This window comes from Phyllopteryx taeniolatus, chromosome 5, assembly GCF_024500385.1.
Source record: "Phyllopteryx taeniolatus isolate TA_2022b chromosome 5, UOR_Ptae_1.2, whole genome shotgun sequence".
Lineage (NCBI taxonomy): Eukaryota > Metazoa > Chordata > Actinopteri > Syngnathiformes > Syngnathidae > Phyllopteryx > Phyllopteryx taeniolatus.
In genome coordinates, this window is record NC_084506.1 from 6,093,708 (window position 1) to 6,107,593 (window position 13,886).

General features: G+C 41.8%; 2 protein-coding genes across 8 annotated transcripts; both read right to left on the reverse strand.

The window, feature by feature from the left end:
• Nucleotides 1–966: 966 nt before the first annotated feature.
• Nucleotides 967–9,669, reverse strand: deaf1 (DEAF1 transcription factor). 7 transcript variants are annotated; one of them, XM_061773738.1, is made up of 14 exons: nucleotides 9,604–9,669; nucleotides 9,249–9,523; nucleotides 7,790–7,884; nucleotides 7,599–7,725; nucleotides 6,657–6,812; nucleotides 5,837–5,997; nucleotides 5,703–5,768; nucleotides 4,848–4,883; nucleotides 4,617–4,740; nucleotides 4,369–4,518; nucleotides 3,578–3,852; nucleotides 2,623–2,721; nucleotides 2,163–2,252; nucleotides 967–1,275 (listed from the first exon to the last, which is right to left on the reverse strand). In XM_061773738.1, exons 2-14 carry the CDS (start codon nucleotides 9,427–9,429, stop codon nucleotides 1,174–1,176), a joined length of 1,662 nt encoding a protein of 553 aa, XP_061629722.1. In that variant the 5' UTR covers nucleotides 9,430–9,523; nucleotides 9,604–9,669; the 3' UTR covers nucleotides 967–1,173. The 7 variants fall into 7 exon arrangements, 5 of the variants coding, with proteins under 5 accessions (XP_061629722.1, XP_061629723.1, XP_061629721.1 ...); XM_061773739.1 differs by having other exon boundaries at nucleotides 2,163–2,249; nucleotides 9,249–9,652; XM_061773737.1 differs by having other exon boundaries at nucleotides 9,249–9,652.
• Nucleotides 9,670–10,294: 625 nt separating this feature from the next.
• On the reverse strand, nucleotides 10,295–13,069 carry bet1l (Bet1 golgi vesicular membrane trafficking protein-like). The gene is made up of 4 exons (XM_061773103.1): nucleotides 12,925–13,069; nucleotides 12,512–12,597; nucleotides 10,931–10,987; nucleotides 10,295–10,844 (listed from the first exon to the last, which is right to left on the reverse strand). Exons 1-4 carry the CDS (start codon nucleotides 12,974–12,976, stop codon nucleotides 10,677–10,679), a joined length of 363 nt encoding a protein of 120 aa, XP_061629087.1. The 5' UTR covers nucleotides 12,977–13,069; the 3' UTR covers nucleotides 10,295–10,676.
• Between the last annotated feature and the right edge of the window lie 817 nt (nucleotides 13,070–13,886).

The following is a 13,886-nucleotide window of genomic DNA, read 5'->3' on the forward strand; positions in this document are numbered from 1 at the left end:
TGTTTTTTTTGTGTGTCAAAATGAAATGTATACCAAACCAATCAATCAGATAATTAAATGTATAATTATTGAACTGAGCTCATTAAAAGTTGACTTCACTTTTAATTTAGCTATTAAAATTAACCAAATTGTGAAATGATTAAGATTTTGTTTTGAACCTATTCAGTAATCCTTTCTTTTATGAGTGATTTATATAGTTCATTAACTTTTAACTCAATTGAATTTTCACATTATTGAATCGGAATGGCGAATTATTTGTTGGATTTCTTTTGTATTATTTAATATTGTTTTTTAACATGTTTACTAGCTCTTATTTTTTATTAAATAGCCTTTTATTTTATTATGGATGTTTTTGGGGGTACCAAAATGAAATTAATGAAATGAAAATATGAATTAACTAATTCAAATATAATGTAATTGATTAATATAAAATACTTTTTTTAAAACAATGTATGTATTTCATGACCTTTTTATTTGATGCAATTTTTAATTATTTATTGCAATTCTAATATGGCAAGAATGTGTTTCTTTTTAAAATGGATTTAATAACATTTCACTATTTAACTGGACTTTTGATTTCATCCTGGAGAGTTTTTGAGACAAAAATAAATAAATTAAAATATGAATCAATGAAATGACTTAGTATGTCCTTGAATTACATTGCAAAATAAAATTTCATATTAAGTACTAACTCAATCATGATTTATTCAATGACACACAGTATATCCATAAAAATATATAAATCATTCAAATAATGACTAGGTTCAAAAATTAACAAATATATACATATTTATAGAATGTTTCCATTTTTATTCATTCATGGACAACTTAATAAATAACTTCCTATTTTTGGGGGCGTTGTATTTAAGTTTAGCAAACAACAACAAATAAAAACATATCCTCAAAGCTGTAGACACTAAAAAGACAAAAATCATTTTGGCGGAAAAAAATGTCTGGCAAGAAGTGTAACATAAAACATGTTTAATCACGTTCACGTTAATCAAGAAAATAATGCATAAAGCGTGATTGCTCAAGCTTTCAAACATAAAAAGATCATCAAATCCCTCAAGAAATACATAAAAATAAATAGTCTTCATGTGTTTTCTTCCTTAACTGTCTTAATTCATCTTCTCATGGGGGAGGATTCAAGTGGGCGGGTCCAGCCACGCCCTCTCACTTAACTTTGTCCATGTCGACGGATGCCATTGGTTCGTCCTCCGCAATGGCCCCACCCCCTCCTGATTGACAGCAGGCGTTCTGATGATCTCGCCAGTCCTGCGCAGCACAACAATTCGTCACACAAGTGGGGGGGAAAAAACTGATTATGTCAATTAGCCTCACTGTGACATCACAGTGGGGCGGAAGGGCTCGCTCGCTGACACATTTTAGACTTGATTGTTTCATGTTACACTTGAAGGGTGGCCAGACACTCAACTTTTCAACTTTTGTTTTCTTTTCACATGGAATTAGTGCGTTTGAGCATGGATCCACTGTTGTTAAAATAAAAAAAAACACTTAATTTCCATCCCTTTATTAAAAAACAGGACATTATTTCAAACTGACAGTGGAGAAAATGCACAAACTAAATTGATCATGATCCAGTTAGTGGTTTGGTCCGTAACGCCCATCAGAAAATCGGCAAAAAATGTTGACCATTGTTGTCCAAAGTCAAAGCGGATGTTTGCAAATCTCTTAACTTGATTGAACACACAAAAAATAATCAGTCTGCTTTCATGGAGGGGGACAGAAATCGGAGAATATTTACCGTTGAGAGGCTGAAATTTCAAGTTCAACGAGGTCGGCAAACCGATTCCTCCGTTATCAAAAATAGCTGTCGATGAATTTGATAATCAATTAGTTGTCGATTTCTCGTTGCACCTCGACTCCGAACGAGCGTCTGTCCGTGTCATATAACTTCCTTGTTCATCAAGTGATGTTGGTTTGTGTGTCGCTAGCTAACACGCTGGCAGAAAGTAATGGGAAATTTCCAAATTCTAAATCCTACAATACGCGAGCAGTGGCTCCCGGCTTCCGATGTCTGCTCACGAACACGAGCGGAACGTTGCGATTGTCGCTCGCAAAGATAACGAACTGCGCTTGTAACGTTGTCTTTGAGCATTTGCTTCAGGCATCGTGTGTCAGAGCGGCTATTTGTTCCTCACCTTCCTCTGACAGAAGATGGAGCAGTAGTTGACCTTACGGCAGCCCGTGCACTCGCTCAGGGCCACGCGGCCGCAGTTCTCGCACACCTGCTGAAAACACAACAACTGTGTGATTTCACCGAGAAATGACATCACAATGTTTACGGTTGTTCAGTAACCGATACTACTCGTACTTTTGATCCATAACATTTCCATGAACGCGACGATATATCGTTGTGAACGAAGGCCCTTTTTTTTTTTTTTCTTTCTCTTCCGGACACACAAGATGATTGGTTTTGTACGGATGAATGTCTTCCGTGCTGAATGCAACGGTCACGCTTCAAGTCCCGTTTTCCATAAAATGATGATTTCAAATTTTAGGCATTCCTAGTAAAGGCAATCCATATATTTCATATATTACGTTTTTTTGAAAGCATTTTTTTTTATTTGTGTAACCCCGTGTTCTTACTGAAAAACATACATTGATGATGACCTCAGCGATGTCGGCGCTCCGTTTGGCTTGCGAGTTGTCCGGCGTCTGGAATGTGATCTGGTTCTGGAGGGACTGACTGACGGCGCACTGAACACACGCACACCCAATGAGGTGTGAGCATTTAAGCTGAGTACAAACATCCCGATAATAGGGCCAAATTTGAGCATTGCGAGTGATTATCATATGTTGTGGAATGTGTTAACGGTGATCATTCTGTGGTGTGAGGTGTGTTGACAGTGTTCATCCTGTGGTGTGGGGTGACTTAAGAGTGATTTCCTGTGGTGCGGGGTGTGTTGCTAGTGATTATCTTGTGGTGTGGTGCGTTAACAGTGATTATTTTGTGGGGTTGGGTATTTTAAGAGTTATCCTGTGGTATGCAGGGCGTTGAAAGTGATTATCCTGTGGTGTAGGGTGTGTTAGAGGTAATGTACCATGGATTGTGTTAAAAGTGATTATCCTGTGGTGTGTGTGCATTGAGAGTGAATACTCTATGGTGCGGGATGTGTTGCAAGTCATAATCCTCTGGTGTGGGGTGTTCTTTTAGCGATTATCCTGTGGTATGAGTGATCATGTGATCATCACGTGCCGTGGAGTATGTTTAGAGCGATTATCCGGTGGTGTGGGGTGTGTTGAGAGCGATTATCCCGAGGTGGTGGGTGTGTTGAGAGTGATTATCTTGAGGAGAGGGGTGTGTCAAGTGATGACCGTGCGGTGTGGGGTGTGTTGAGAGCGATTATCTTGAGGAGTGGGGTATGTGGAGTGATGATCCTGTGGTGTGGGGTGCGTTCAGAGTGATATTGCAGCATGTTTTTTAAGAGTGATTATCCAGTGTTGTGGGGAGCTTTGCGAGTGATTATCTTGAGGAGTGGGCTATGTTAACAGTGATATTATGGCATGGGTGGTGTTGCGAGTGATTATCGTGCGGTGTGGGGTGTGCCCTCACCTCTTTTTGTCCTTTATTGTCCCTCTTGGCCTGTTCTATCAACGCTTTGAGCTGCTGCACGCTGCTCATGAGAGTGTTGACCATCTCCTCCAGGCACTGCCAGGCGTTCTTCGGACCCTCGCTCAGCAGCGGCGGCCCCGCCGCCGTCGCCGTCGCGCCCGCCAGAGGTCCTGCCACGGGCCCCGCATCCAGGGTGCCCACCGGCGAGGCTGAAGGGGACGCCACCGCCATCTTGGCCTGATGAGACAGCGCCAACGTCGGTAAGGCTGTCAACACTGGCAGGACACAAAAAGAGGAGAGCAGTCCTAAGACAGCACACGAGAAGTAAAATGGCCGTGAAAGCTACCAACACAAAAAAGGGGTTGAAGACAACCGGCAAATTTGCCAGCTTTGGATGTAGTCTCAGGCAGTATGGCTGCTGTATGTAAAAGATTTTTGGGTTTTGCACCAAGCTCAAGATGTGAAAAAGTGGACCAGTACCACTCAATGTTCATTGAAGTGAATCATATCGCGTTTGGAGCGAATCTTATCGTAACTGCAATGAATCACATCTCATGAGAGCGACTCGTTTAGGATTGAATTGTAGAGTGAGTGAATTATATCATACCTGGAGTGAATTACATCCTAGCTGAAGTGAATTACATGATCTTAAATCGTAAGTGGGGAGAATCGCATATTTTGACTCAACTGTGTCACGAATTACAACATGGTGCATCATTTTGGGAGTGAATTGTGTTATAACTGGAGTGATTCAGAATGAAATTGGAGTGTAATGTTCCTAATACATGTACCTGCTGTGTCTGTGTACACCTCATTCTGCGCCGATGCGTCTGAGATGATGGCGGCCGCGGCAGCAGCGGTGGCAGCCGTGTCGCTGGTGGGAGAGCGCTCGAATGTCAACGTGCCCGACGGCGTGATCTGACCCATGGGCGACACCGTGACTGCGGGAGGAGAACCATAAGGACGCCATCTTTGTAAGACCTTACGGGGCTGTGACAAATCAGCCGATCGCAGAGCAGACAGCGGTCACGTGGCTCACATGTGGTTCCCGGGCTGAGCATGATGTTTTTGCTCGCAGAGACTTCCTTTTTGGCGGGAACAGGCGGCGGATCCGTCTCCTTCCGCCTCCTCTTGTAGGGGACGAAGAGGCGCACTGGACCGTTCTGAAGACAACAGGAAGTTGCTTAAAACGGATACAACATTAAGTACACCCACACAATCCAACAAGAGCCGATGGATTTATTCTAAAAATGTCAAGAATGAGATGTACCATTGTGATGTTCTCGGCTTCCAGGGACTCTCCATCCTTGGGACAGAAATGCACAACAATTACATGATTAACAGTATCAGGAAGCAGGACCTATGAAAAGAATCGTATCGTATTGAATCGTAAGTGGCCTCAATCGTACGGTAATTGAATGAATCCCATCACACTGAAACGTAAGTGGAATAAAATGAGTCAGATATTGAGTCAGAGTGAATCAGAGTGAAAAGAAGTGACTTTCAGCTTTTCCATGTCAGGTCGTTTCATTTTGGAGAATTGTATTGTAAATACTGTGAATCATATTGTAAGTGGAGTAAATCCTCTCTTAAGTGGAATGAATCATATCGCAAGTGGAGTGAATCGCGTCGTACTGAATCGTATCAGAATTGGAGCGACTCATATTGGATGCAATCATAAGCGAATTGAATCAGATTCTTATTAGAGTGAATCATACCTTATTAAATTGTAATCAGAGGGAATCGTATCGTAATGGGAGAGATTCATATCATATTTGGAGTGAACAATGTCATATTGGGCAGCACGGTGGGTTAGGTTAGGGTTAGGGTTAACCGTTAAATACATGTCGATCATTTATCTATAGAAATATGATATGCTATACGTAAATACGAATGAAGCTTTGCCCTTCATTCGGGGCCTGTTTTGTCGAATGCATATACCGCACCGGCGTGAAACATATCATACTGAGCCATGAATAAAGTGAATCGTATCATATCACATTGCGACGTAATTGGTAGCAATCATATTGAAATTGGAGTGAAACTAATCGCATTTGGCGCGAATCATATTGAACAATATCAAGCAGCAGAACCAGCCGATGGACCAGAATCAGCGCTGACTCACCAACACCATTTCGTCACAACAGGCTGCGCATGTACACGAGGCGGCGTGAGGGTTCAGGATGCGGTCCTGGACGTAGACACATGCCACCAAAGCATTAGACCAGGCCGCTTGGGGCTAGCCGGTACTGTACTCACTCTATGTAGACATGTTGAGACCTGTATGAGGCAGAGTAAAGGTCTTCCTGCGTATCGGATGCTCCTCTTCCAGTCTTTGCTGCTGGCGCGACCGGCCAGGCCCTCAAACTCTGTGGGCGTCAACCACTTCTGATCATGTTTGATGCAGCGACCTTTACCGCCTGAACACACCACGCAAAACATTGCGGGAATATTACCCAATATTCTAAAGGAAACGACACGACACTGTGGATCTACAAGATAGTAGTTACGCAACACAACATTGCGGGACTATATTGCACAGCACTGGAGGTACACAGGTAATAAATAACTGGGAATATTGCACAATACAGTGGTAATGCGACATTGCGGGTATACAACAGAAAATTGGGGGACTTGTACATCCCATAGTAGGCACAGTGCATCATTGTATGGGTATTTATTTCACAATATGGTGGGACAACATTCTGGGAATATCAAACAACATTGTTGGTACACAAAATGTTTATGTTGTATGCCAACAACGTTGGGTTTTATATCCACACTATTTTGTGTAATGTTCCCATGATGTCATGTAGTATACACACAATATAGTGTTGCATACACAGACACACACACACTGTCTTACATTTCCACAATGTGTAGTATTCCCACAATTTTGTGCCGTGGACCCTCAATATTACGTTGCATTCCCACAATGTTATGTTTCATAACCACAATGTGTGTAATAGTCCTACATTGTTGTGTTGCATCCTTACAATTTTGTCTTGTATTCCCAAAATTTGGAGTTCTACGCCGACATTGCGGGAATACGACACAACGTTGCGGCTGGTGTGATCACCTGAGCCGAGGCGGTTCTTGTAGAGGGCGCCGCCGGTGTTGCGGCATCGCACCGGCAACTCGTTGTTGTACACCGAAGGATCCCAGTTGTACTTGGAGGCGGGGTCTTTGTCCTGGGACAGGGGTGGAGTCAGCGGGGTGGGCGGAGTCTCCAGGCCTCAGGGTTCAAATAGGGGAGCTCGTCACACACACACACACGCAAAGTAACGCGCACACAAAGATAGGTGTACAGAAAGAAACAAAGACACGCACACAGAAAGACGCACACCCATATACACACGGACCGATGCACACACAAAGACACGCGTCGGCATGCAATGACAGTAGTGTTGTGACAACTTAATCTTTTTAGAATCGATTACCCCATAGATATTCCATCGAGTAATTGAGTAATCGTCCCCCCCAACCGCCCCCAAAAAAAATTTCACTTTTTTTTTTTAAACTACTAACATGCATTTTATTCTCATTTTATTTTATTTATGAGAACTAAATATGTTTGGTACTGACTGTATGGTATAAACTCAGAATTTGAGACAACACAATCAGCCTTTGCGCAACAGTTAGCATTCACGATTAACTTTAGCGCGCTAGCAATTTAGCATGCTAAAGGTAGAGCTTCGAGGCAGAAATTCTACGTCGACCTATTTTTGAAGTCGACTTAGCCGGGTTCTTCGATTTTTGTCTCCCAGCCCGAAATGACACACATACATACTCAAAGACACACACACACACACACACACGCACACACAAAGAGGAACACATCAAGAAAAGGCACAAAACACAGAAAAACACATAACCCAGAAAAAGACACACACTCAATCACACACATACAAAGACACACGCACACATGCATGCCCACGTTTGGATACACATACGCAAAGACACAAAAACACACGCGTGTGTGTGTGTGTGTGTGTGTGTGTGTGTGTGCGTGTGCTTGTACCAGTGGAGATGGCGGACGTGGATTTGAGTGTGTCCTGCTCTATAAGTCCAGAGTCGGTGTGGACTACAATCAGGGTGGTCTTCTGGCTACTCAGACCCTCCCCCAGCTCGAGGGGGCTCCTTCCACTCTGTCACACACAAACACCAATTCAAATACACGTGTATATTGTGCGCGCGTGTATTTTGCTGTACCAGCACGTGTTCCGGAAGGTTTTCCACCGCGTCCACCGAGTTGGTGAATACGTCATCTGCAGCCTGAACATCTTCCACCGCCACCGTGGACACCTCTGCACAAGGACATCTCATCGTCACAAATACATTAAATATTATTACAAGCTGACTACACAACAGCTTGTGTTGTTGTTATAGATGTATAGTGGAGAGTCACCAGACTACTAAAAAAAATAAATGGGTTGGAACGACCATGCGCGGCCAGTCTAGATGTGTTTTGTGGACTTGGAGAACGCGTTCGACCGTGTCCCTTGTTGACCTCGTTGAAATGTGGACGTGAGTGCATTGTTTCTTGAACTTGACGATCCTATGACGCTACGTGATACCAATTAATTGTTTTTTTTTTTATATCATGAAACAAGTTTATTCCTTCGCTGTAATTATTATATGCAAGAGTTGCAGCAAAGTAAAAATGAACGAGAGAATAGACTTCAGTTACACAACACAGAAGCACTTGTTTATGCATGAATCCTGATTAAATCACATTTAACTGTTGATATTATCCAAAAAAAAAAAAAAAAAAGAAGTCATTCTCAGTGTTTGAAGATTATACATGGCAGATTTACTACAAAGTTAAAATGACCAAAATAAGTGAGCGGAGTTCTATGAGGTAACTTTTGGGGCTTCTGGAGACCAAGTGGGAACACAAAATAACAAGTCCTTGCTTGCGTGAAATCTTGATTGAACACATTTACTAATGATGCCGATGGACTGAAGATATCACTAAATGTGAAAAGAAGTGAACCCTTTCCCAGGGTTTGGCGATTCCAGGTGACAAAGTTACTGCAAAGTCAAAATTACCGCAAAAGTGAGTTCGGTTTGGCAATTTTTGGGGGCTTTTGGAACACAACATTGATCTACTTGCTTGAGTAAACTCTTGACTGAACACATTTCCTAATGACGCCGTTGGACTGTAAATATTCTTGAATGTGAAAATAAGTGAACTCCTTCTCAGGGTTTGGTGGTTGTAGGTGACAAAGTCACTGAAGAGTAAAAATGACCGAGCAAGTGAATAAAGTTTACAACTTTTTCGTCTTTTGGAGAGAAAGTGGGAAAACATGGATCTCGGATGAATCAAATTTAACTACTTATGCCGATGAACTGTAGATATCACGAAAGCTAAAAAGAAGAGCATTTTTTTTCTGAACGTATAACTATGTGACGCCGTACGATTCTTGTAAAACTTAAATTCCTTAAAACGTAAAGGGAGTCTGGAGAAACTTGTACTCACAACTCGCTTATTTTGCTTGTAAACGATTGACCGATTCGCTTACAACTATTACGCAAAAAAAAGTGTGTTTTTCAGCCTTTATTTCTTGACAATGTTCAAAGGAAGTGGGTCAATTTGCGATTTGTGGCGCCCGCCATTCGGCGTGAGCTAGCGGCCTGTTGGCTAGCTAGGAGCTCGGCGTCGCCTTGCCTGCGAAAGACGACTCGGCCTCGTCGGGGTTCGGCATCGCTTCGGCTCCCATGCCGATGTTTCCCGGCGGCGCCATCACATCCATCGTGGAGACTTCGGCCTCCGACTCGGTATCCGAGTCCGCCCGCTGGGGCGGTTCATCCAGCCCGAGCGCCTTCGTCGCCGACTCCGCTTCGTCCATTCCTCCGACGAGCGACACGACGAGAGCCGAATGTAACCGAAGAGCCACGGGGAACGCCGAAGAGGCACTCGGTAGCCACGCGGAAACGATTTCACTTGTACAGATAAAAGAAACAATAAATGTGTTTGATTCGAAGCAAAAGAATGTCGCCGGATAGAGGAAAGGCCACCTCACGGTTTGTTTTTCCACAAGTCCTCGCAACAATGAGACGCCGGAAAAAGCCGAGCGGAAACGAGCGCAGCCGAAGTTAATGCATTTTCCCCCCGAATGATTACGTCACAGTATATGCGTTTACGCTCAATGCTCTAACTTAAAAAAAAAAAGTATCGATCTCCTCTGAAACTTTGAATAAGAATGTTTCGAAAAGACTATGTTGGAAATACAATTTCTTGTAATGCATTTACTTACTAATTATAATCGTAACTAGTACCTTCTAGTTACGAAATCAAACTTAAAATTCCAAAGACGATGAAAAAATATATTGTACTAATTAAAAATAATTCTAGTGTATCTTATGTCAATACAATAAATGTATGGATGTGTCATTGTATACTGCATAGAACATGCGTTTTTTAGAATAACATTAACATGGCTCATCAAATATTTTTATAAACCAAAAACCATTTTAGTTTTATAGGGTACTTTTTAATGATTACTGAGAAAATTTTACTGTTGTAATGAAAATTATGCAAATAAAATGTATGGATATACATTACCTAATTTTAAGGTACATATCCGTGATAATACTATTTTGTAGCATTTCATAAGTGGCACATTGGTTTATTTAAACCAATGGACCATTTCATACTGTTAACAGAATTAAACATACGATTATGCATAATATTTATTTAAAAGAAACAATTCGGTAATTAAAGCCATTTATTGGGGAAAAAACAGCAGAATGGAATTGAAAATAAGAAATAGACATTGATTTGAACTAAAAACATAAGAAAAATATGTAACAATGAGTCTTTTACCAAATGCAGGAATGTTTACATTTAATGTCACTGTCTTTTACAAAATATTCCACATTTTTTCCAGAGATCCACAGTTCTTATTAAATCTCAAAGGACAAAAAAATAATAAATAAAAAAAGTCTCTTCTGAGTCCCGGCTGCTGCTCAGGCGCCATCTTTGCCGCCCCCCCCTGCAGATCACCCCCGTGTCTCGCCTCGCTTTTTTTTTTTCCCCTCGTCCCCGAGTCTTCCAGCCGTCTGCGGCGGGAGCGGCCGAGAGACGCCGAACGGGTCAGCGTCGCATCCTGGAAACGGCGTAGTAGAGCAGGAAGCAGAAGACCACCAGGCCGATGGCCACGTAGCACATGAGGCGGCGGCTGTCGCGTCCCGAGCGCATCATGTTGGAGAAGCGCTTCACGCTGCCGCCCAGCAGGCCCGTGGTACTCAGGAAGTTGGAGTCCTGGCGGGGCGAGCAAATACGTCAAAACACAGGGTTACCTTCACTTGCCGGTTTGACCCCGAGGGCTAAAATAGGTTTGAACTCACCATGCCGTCCAAATAGTCGTTTTGATCCTCGGCTTCTCTGTCGATGTCGTACGCCAACTGTCGGAGAAGGTTCCGCACACTTAATACAGCTCATGAAATGAGACTATATTTATTCCAAATAATACCGTTATATTTATTGTGCGCTTGTGGTGATAATGAAGAATTGACCTCAGCTTTGGAAATGTGATGACATCAGTACTGTCCCCAAAACACAGGTTAGGTCATAATTAGGGATGTCTCGATCCAACTTTTTCACTTTGATCCGATACCGATATTGCAGCCTTCAGTTTTGGCCGAAACCGATATCGTTCTGATCCGATATCAGCAAATAATCATACACGACTTATTTTGTAGTATGGAATCTTAGAAAAGGCTTAATGAAGTGAACTAGAACAATAATCAGCGACAAGAGGGATTGAGAAAAACTGACCCGTTTCTTATTAACCAACGGGTTACATAGGGTAACTAAAACATTTAATAGGTGTAATTCTTTTGCTATGCGTTTAGTTTTACAGTGAACTTCAACTAGAGTGTCAATAAAAAAGTTTAAGCAAGCAACATTCACTCGTACTCCTTGCTACTATGTTAGCACCTTAGCAAGCTGTTGCGATCACGTTGGCGCCACACGCCATCCGGATACAAGTACTAGAGCAGAGCATGGAATGGACCGCTTGTATAAAAGTGGTCAAATCGGAGCTTTTAGATCCTGTCCGATCCGATCCAATCGTCATTTATATGCCGACATCGGACCAATTTCCGATCTCAAAGATCGGATCGGGACACCCCTAGTCAAAACGCCCTACATATACTCAGTTACATTTAGAGTACTTACCTCTGCAGATAAATCGCACTTGAGGTTAGTTTAACGCTACATGTTTTACTTTTACTTGAGTACTTTTGTAAAGAGGAAACGTTAGTTTGCCTCCAATTACACTCGGATAGTCCGCTGGCTACTTTTATTTGGACCTTGTTACTTCTTGCGCTTTGTTTTGGTTTTGTCAGAGAGACTTGGGCCTCGGGTGCTGTCGCATCGCGACTGTTTTCCAAATCCAACATAACCACAATCGACGTTCGACTCCCTCCAATCAGTCAAATGGAGCCAGGCGGTCACATGACCACAGTACAGCGATGTCATCTGTATTTGCCTAGAAATGTCCACATTTCAGGAGCAAGTTCGAACTCCACTTTGAACTCGCTTCAGTTTTTCCAATGTAATTTCTGTTGTGCTGTTTCACAAGCGTCAATAAAAAAAAGTTATTTTAGGAATATTTATAGTGGCCAAAACGTTTTTTTTTGTTGTTGTTATTTTTAAAGTGATATTATCAGGCAATACCTGAATGTACAGATGCATATTTGATATTTCTGTTCGACATTTATGTTCTTATTTGAAAAATGATAAATCAGAAGTCACACTCACCAGTTACTCAGTACTTGATTTTTTTTTTTCTTTACTCAATACTTACTCGAGTCAAGTAATTATTTGGAGGACTACTTTTTACTATTCCTCGAGTCATATCGTATTCTGGCCGTAAAGCGTTTAAAAATAAAAACATGATCGTATTTTATTGACGATTTACTTACAGATTTGAGTCGGGACACTTTGGTGGCCAAGTTGTCAGCCAGACGCTCGTTCTCGGCGTCCAGCATGTCCTCCACGGAACCATGCCCTGCCAGGACAAACACGTTACACCTTCTATGACACACCGCTTCCTTGTATGACACACAGAAGATAAGACACTACCAAGCTGACCGTCATACGTTTCATAAAAAAGAAAACTCGTTTGTTAAAAGCACGTAAAAACATTTCGTCACAGTGGGGGGGGGGAAGCAACTCGTCAACTTCGAGTCTTATTTCACGAATAAGTACGTGACAACTCTGTTCCACTGCTACTTTTCTTAATGGAAGTCATCGTAAAATGAAACTTAAAAACACGGTAAAATTCAGTGATAGTCCTTCTTTTCCGGACACGGACGTGTCAAAACAAATACTTTACCTCTGTTCCAATCCGCCGCCATGTTGGCGAGTGACGTCGGAACCGGATGCATGCGCGGAACCAAACGTCATTGGACCGGGACTGGCGTGTCGTCACCAAAATAAACAGGAAGTGCCGACGATAATTTCTATAACTATGTGCATAACATTTGTAGCTAATAAGCTAGTAGGGGCAAAGTCGTCATCACGTTCCAACACCGAAAGAGCAAGGATACCGGTCCAGTTACGCACAACGCTGTACAATTACGACAGGGGACAAGGGATGTTTTGTATCGATAGCACACGCTTGGCATTGACCAACTCGTGAAGTAAAACTCGTAAAAATGACGGTTGAGAAATGAGCAGATTACGAATTAATGTCAATATCCATGCCTTTGATGGGAAAGTCGCCCCTGCCAACTCGGCCGCCTGGTAGGCACGTCGGTGAGCCAAGATGCGCTTCTTTGGCAAAATGGCTTGGTTTCTTTAATAACGAGAGCCACAAAACTAAACCAGTCTTTGATATGAATGGAATAATTATTCTTGCCAAATTTCATCTCCGCAAATCCAAAATGTAGTCTTTCAAATAGCACGAAACGTAAAACAAATTTTCTTCACCAGAGGGCTGCAGAGGCCATGTTGTTGATGGTTGTTGCTTTATTGTAAATTAAAATATTAGTAGATTGAACCAGTAGATATGTGCACTAGGGTTTTTATTTTATTGAATAATTTGTTAGCTATAATTAAATAAATTATAACTACAACTTAAAACTAAAGGAAAAAATATTTGATTTGAATTGAAAACGAGAATGTATTATTTAATTACTGAAATAATCTATTTGACTTTTTTAAAAATAAAGTTTTACTTTTTTTAACCTCATTTACGAATGATCAGACTCATCCGTTCAATTTCAGAACCTAATGAGCTGTAACTATTATTACAATTATTCCATATAAGAATAATTTGACATTTAAACCATATTT

What these genes read in the sequence shown, in the direction of transcription:
- deaf1 (XM_061773738.1), bottom strand. Translation starts at nt 9,429, where the DNA reads ATGGACGAAGCGGAGTCGGCGACGAAGGCGCTCGGGCTGGATGAACCG. An exon ending in TCGCTGAGGTCATCATCAAT is followed by an intron (nt 2,253 to 2,622) that starts GTATGTTTTTCA and finishes TTGTGTTTTCAG; the next exon opens with CAGGTGTGCGAGAACTGCGG. An exon ending in CCATCTTCTGTCAGAGGAAG is followed by an intron (nt 1,276 to 2,162) that starts GTGAGGAACAAA and finishes TGTGCTGCGCAG; the next exon opens with GACTGGCGAGATCATCAGAA.
- bet1l (XM_061773103.1), bottom strand. Translation starts at nt 12,976, where the DNA reads ATGCATCCGGTTCCGACGTCACTCGCCAACATGGCGGCGGATTGGAAC. An exon ending in GGCGGCGGATTGGAACAGAG is followed by an intron (nt 12,598 to 12,924) that starts GTAAAGTATTTG and finishes TTGTCCTGGCAG; the next exon opens with GGCATGGTTCCGTGGAGGAC. An exon ending in AAGTGTCCCGACTCAAATCT is followed by an intron (nt 10,988 to 12,511) that starts GTAAGTAAATCG and finishes CTTCTCCGACAG; the next exon opens with TTGGCGTACGACATCGACAG.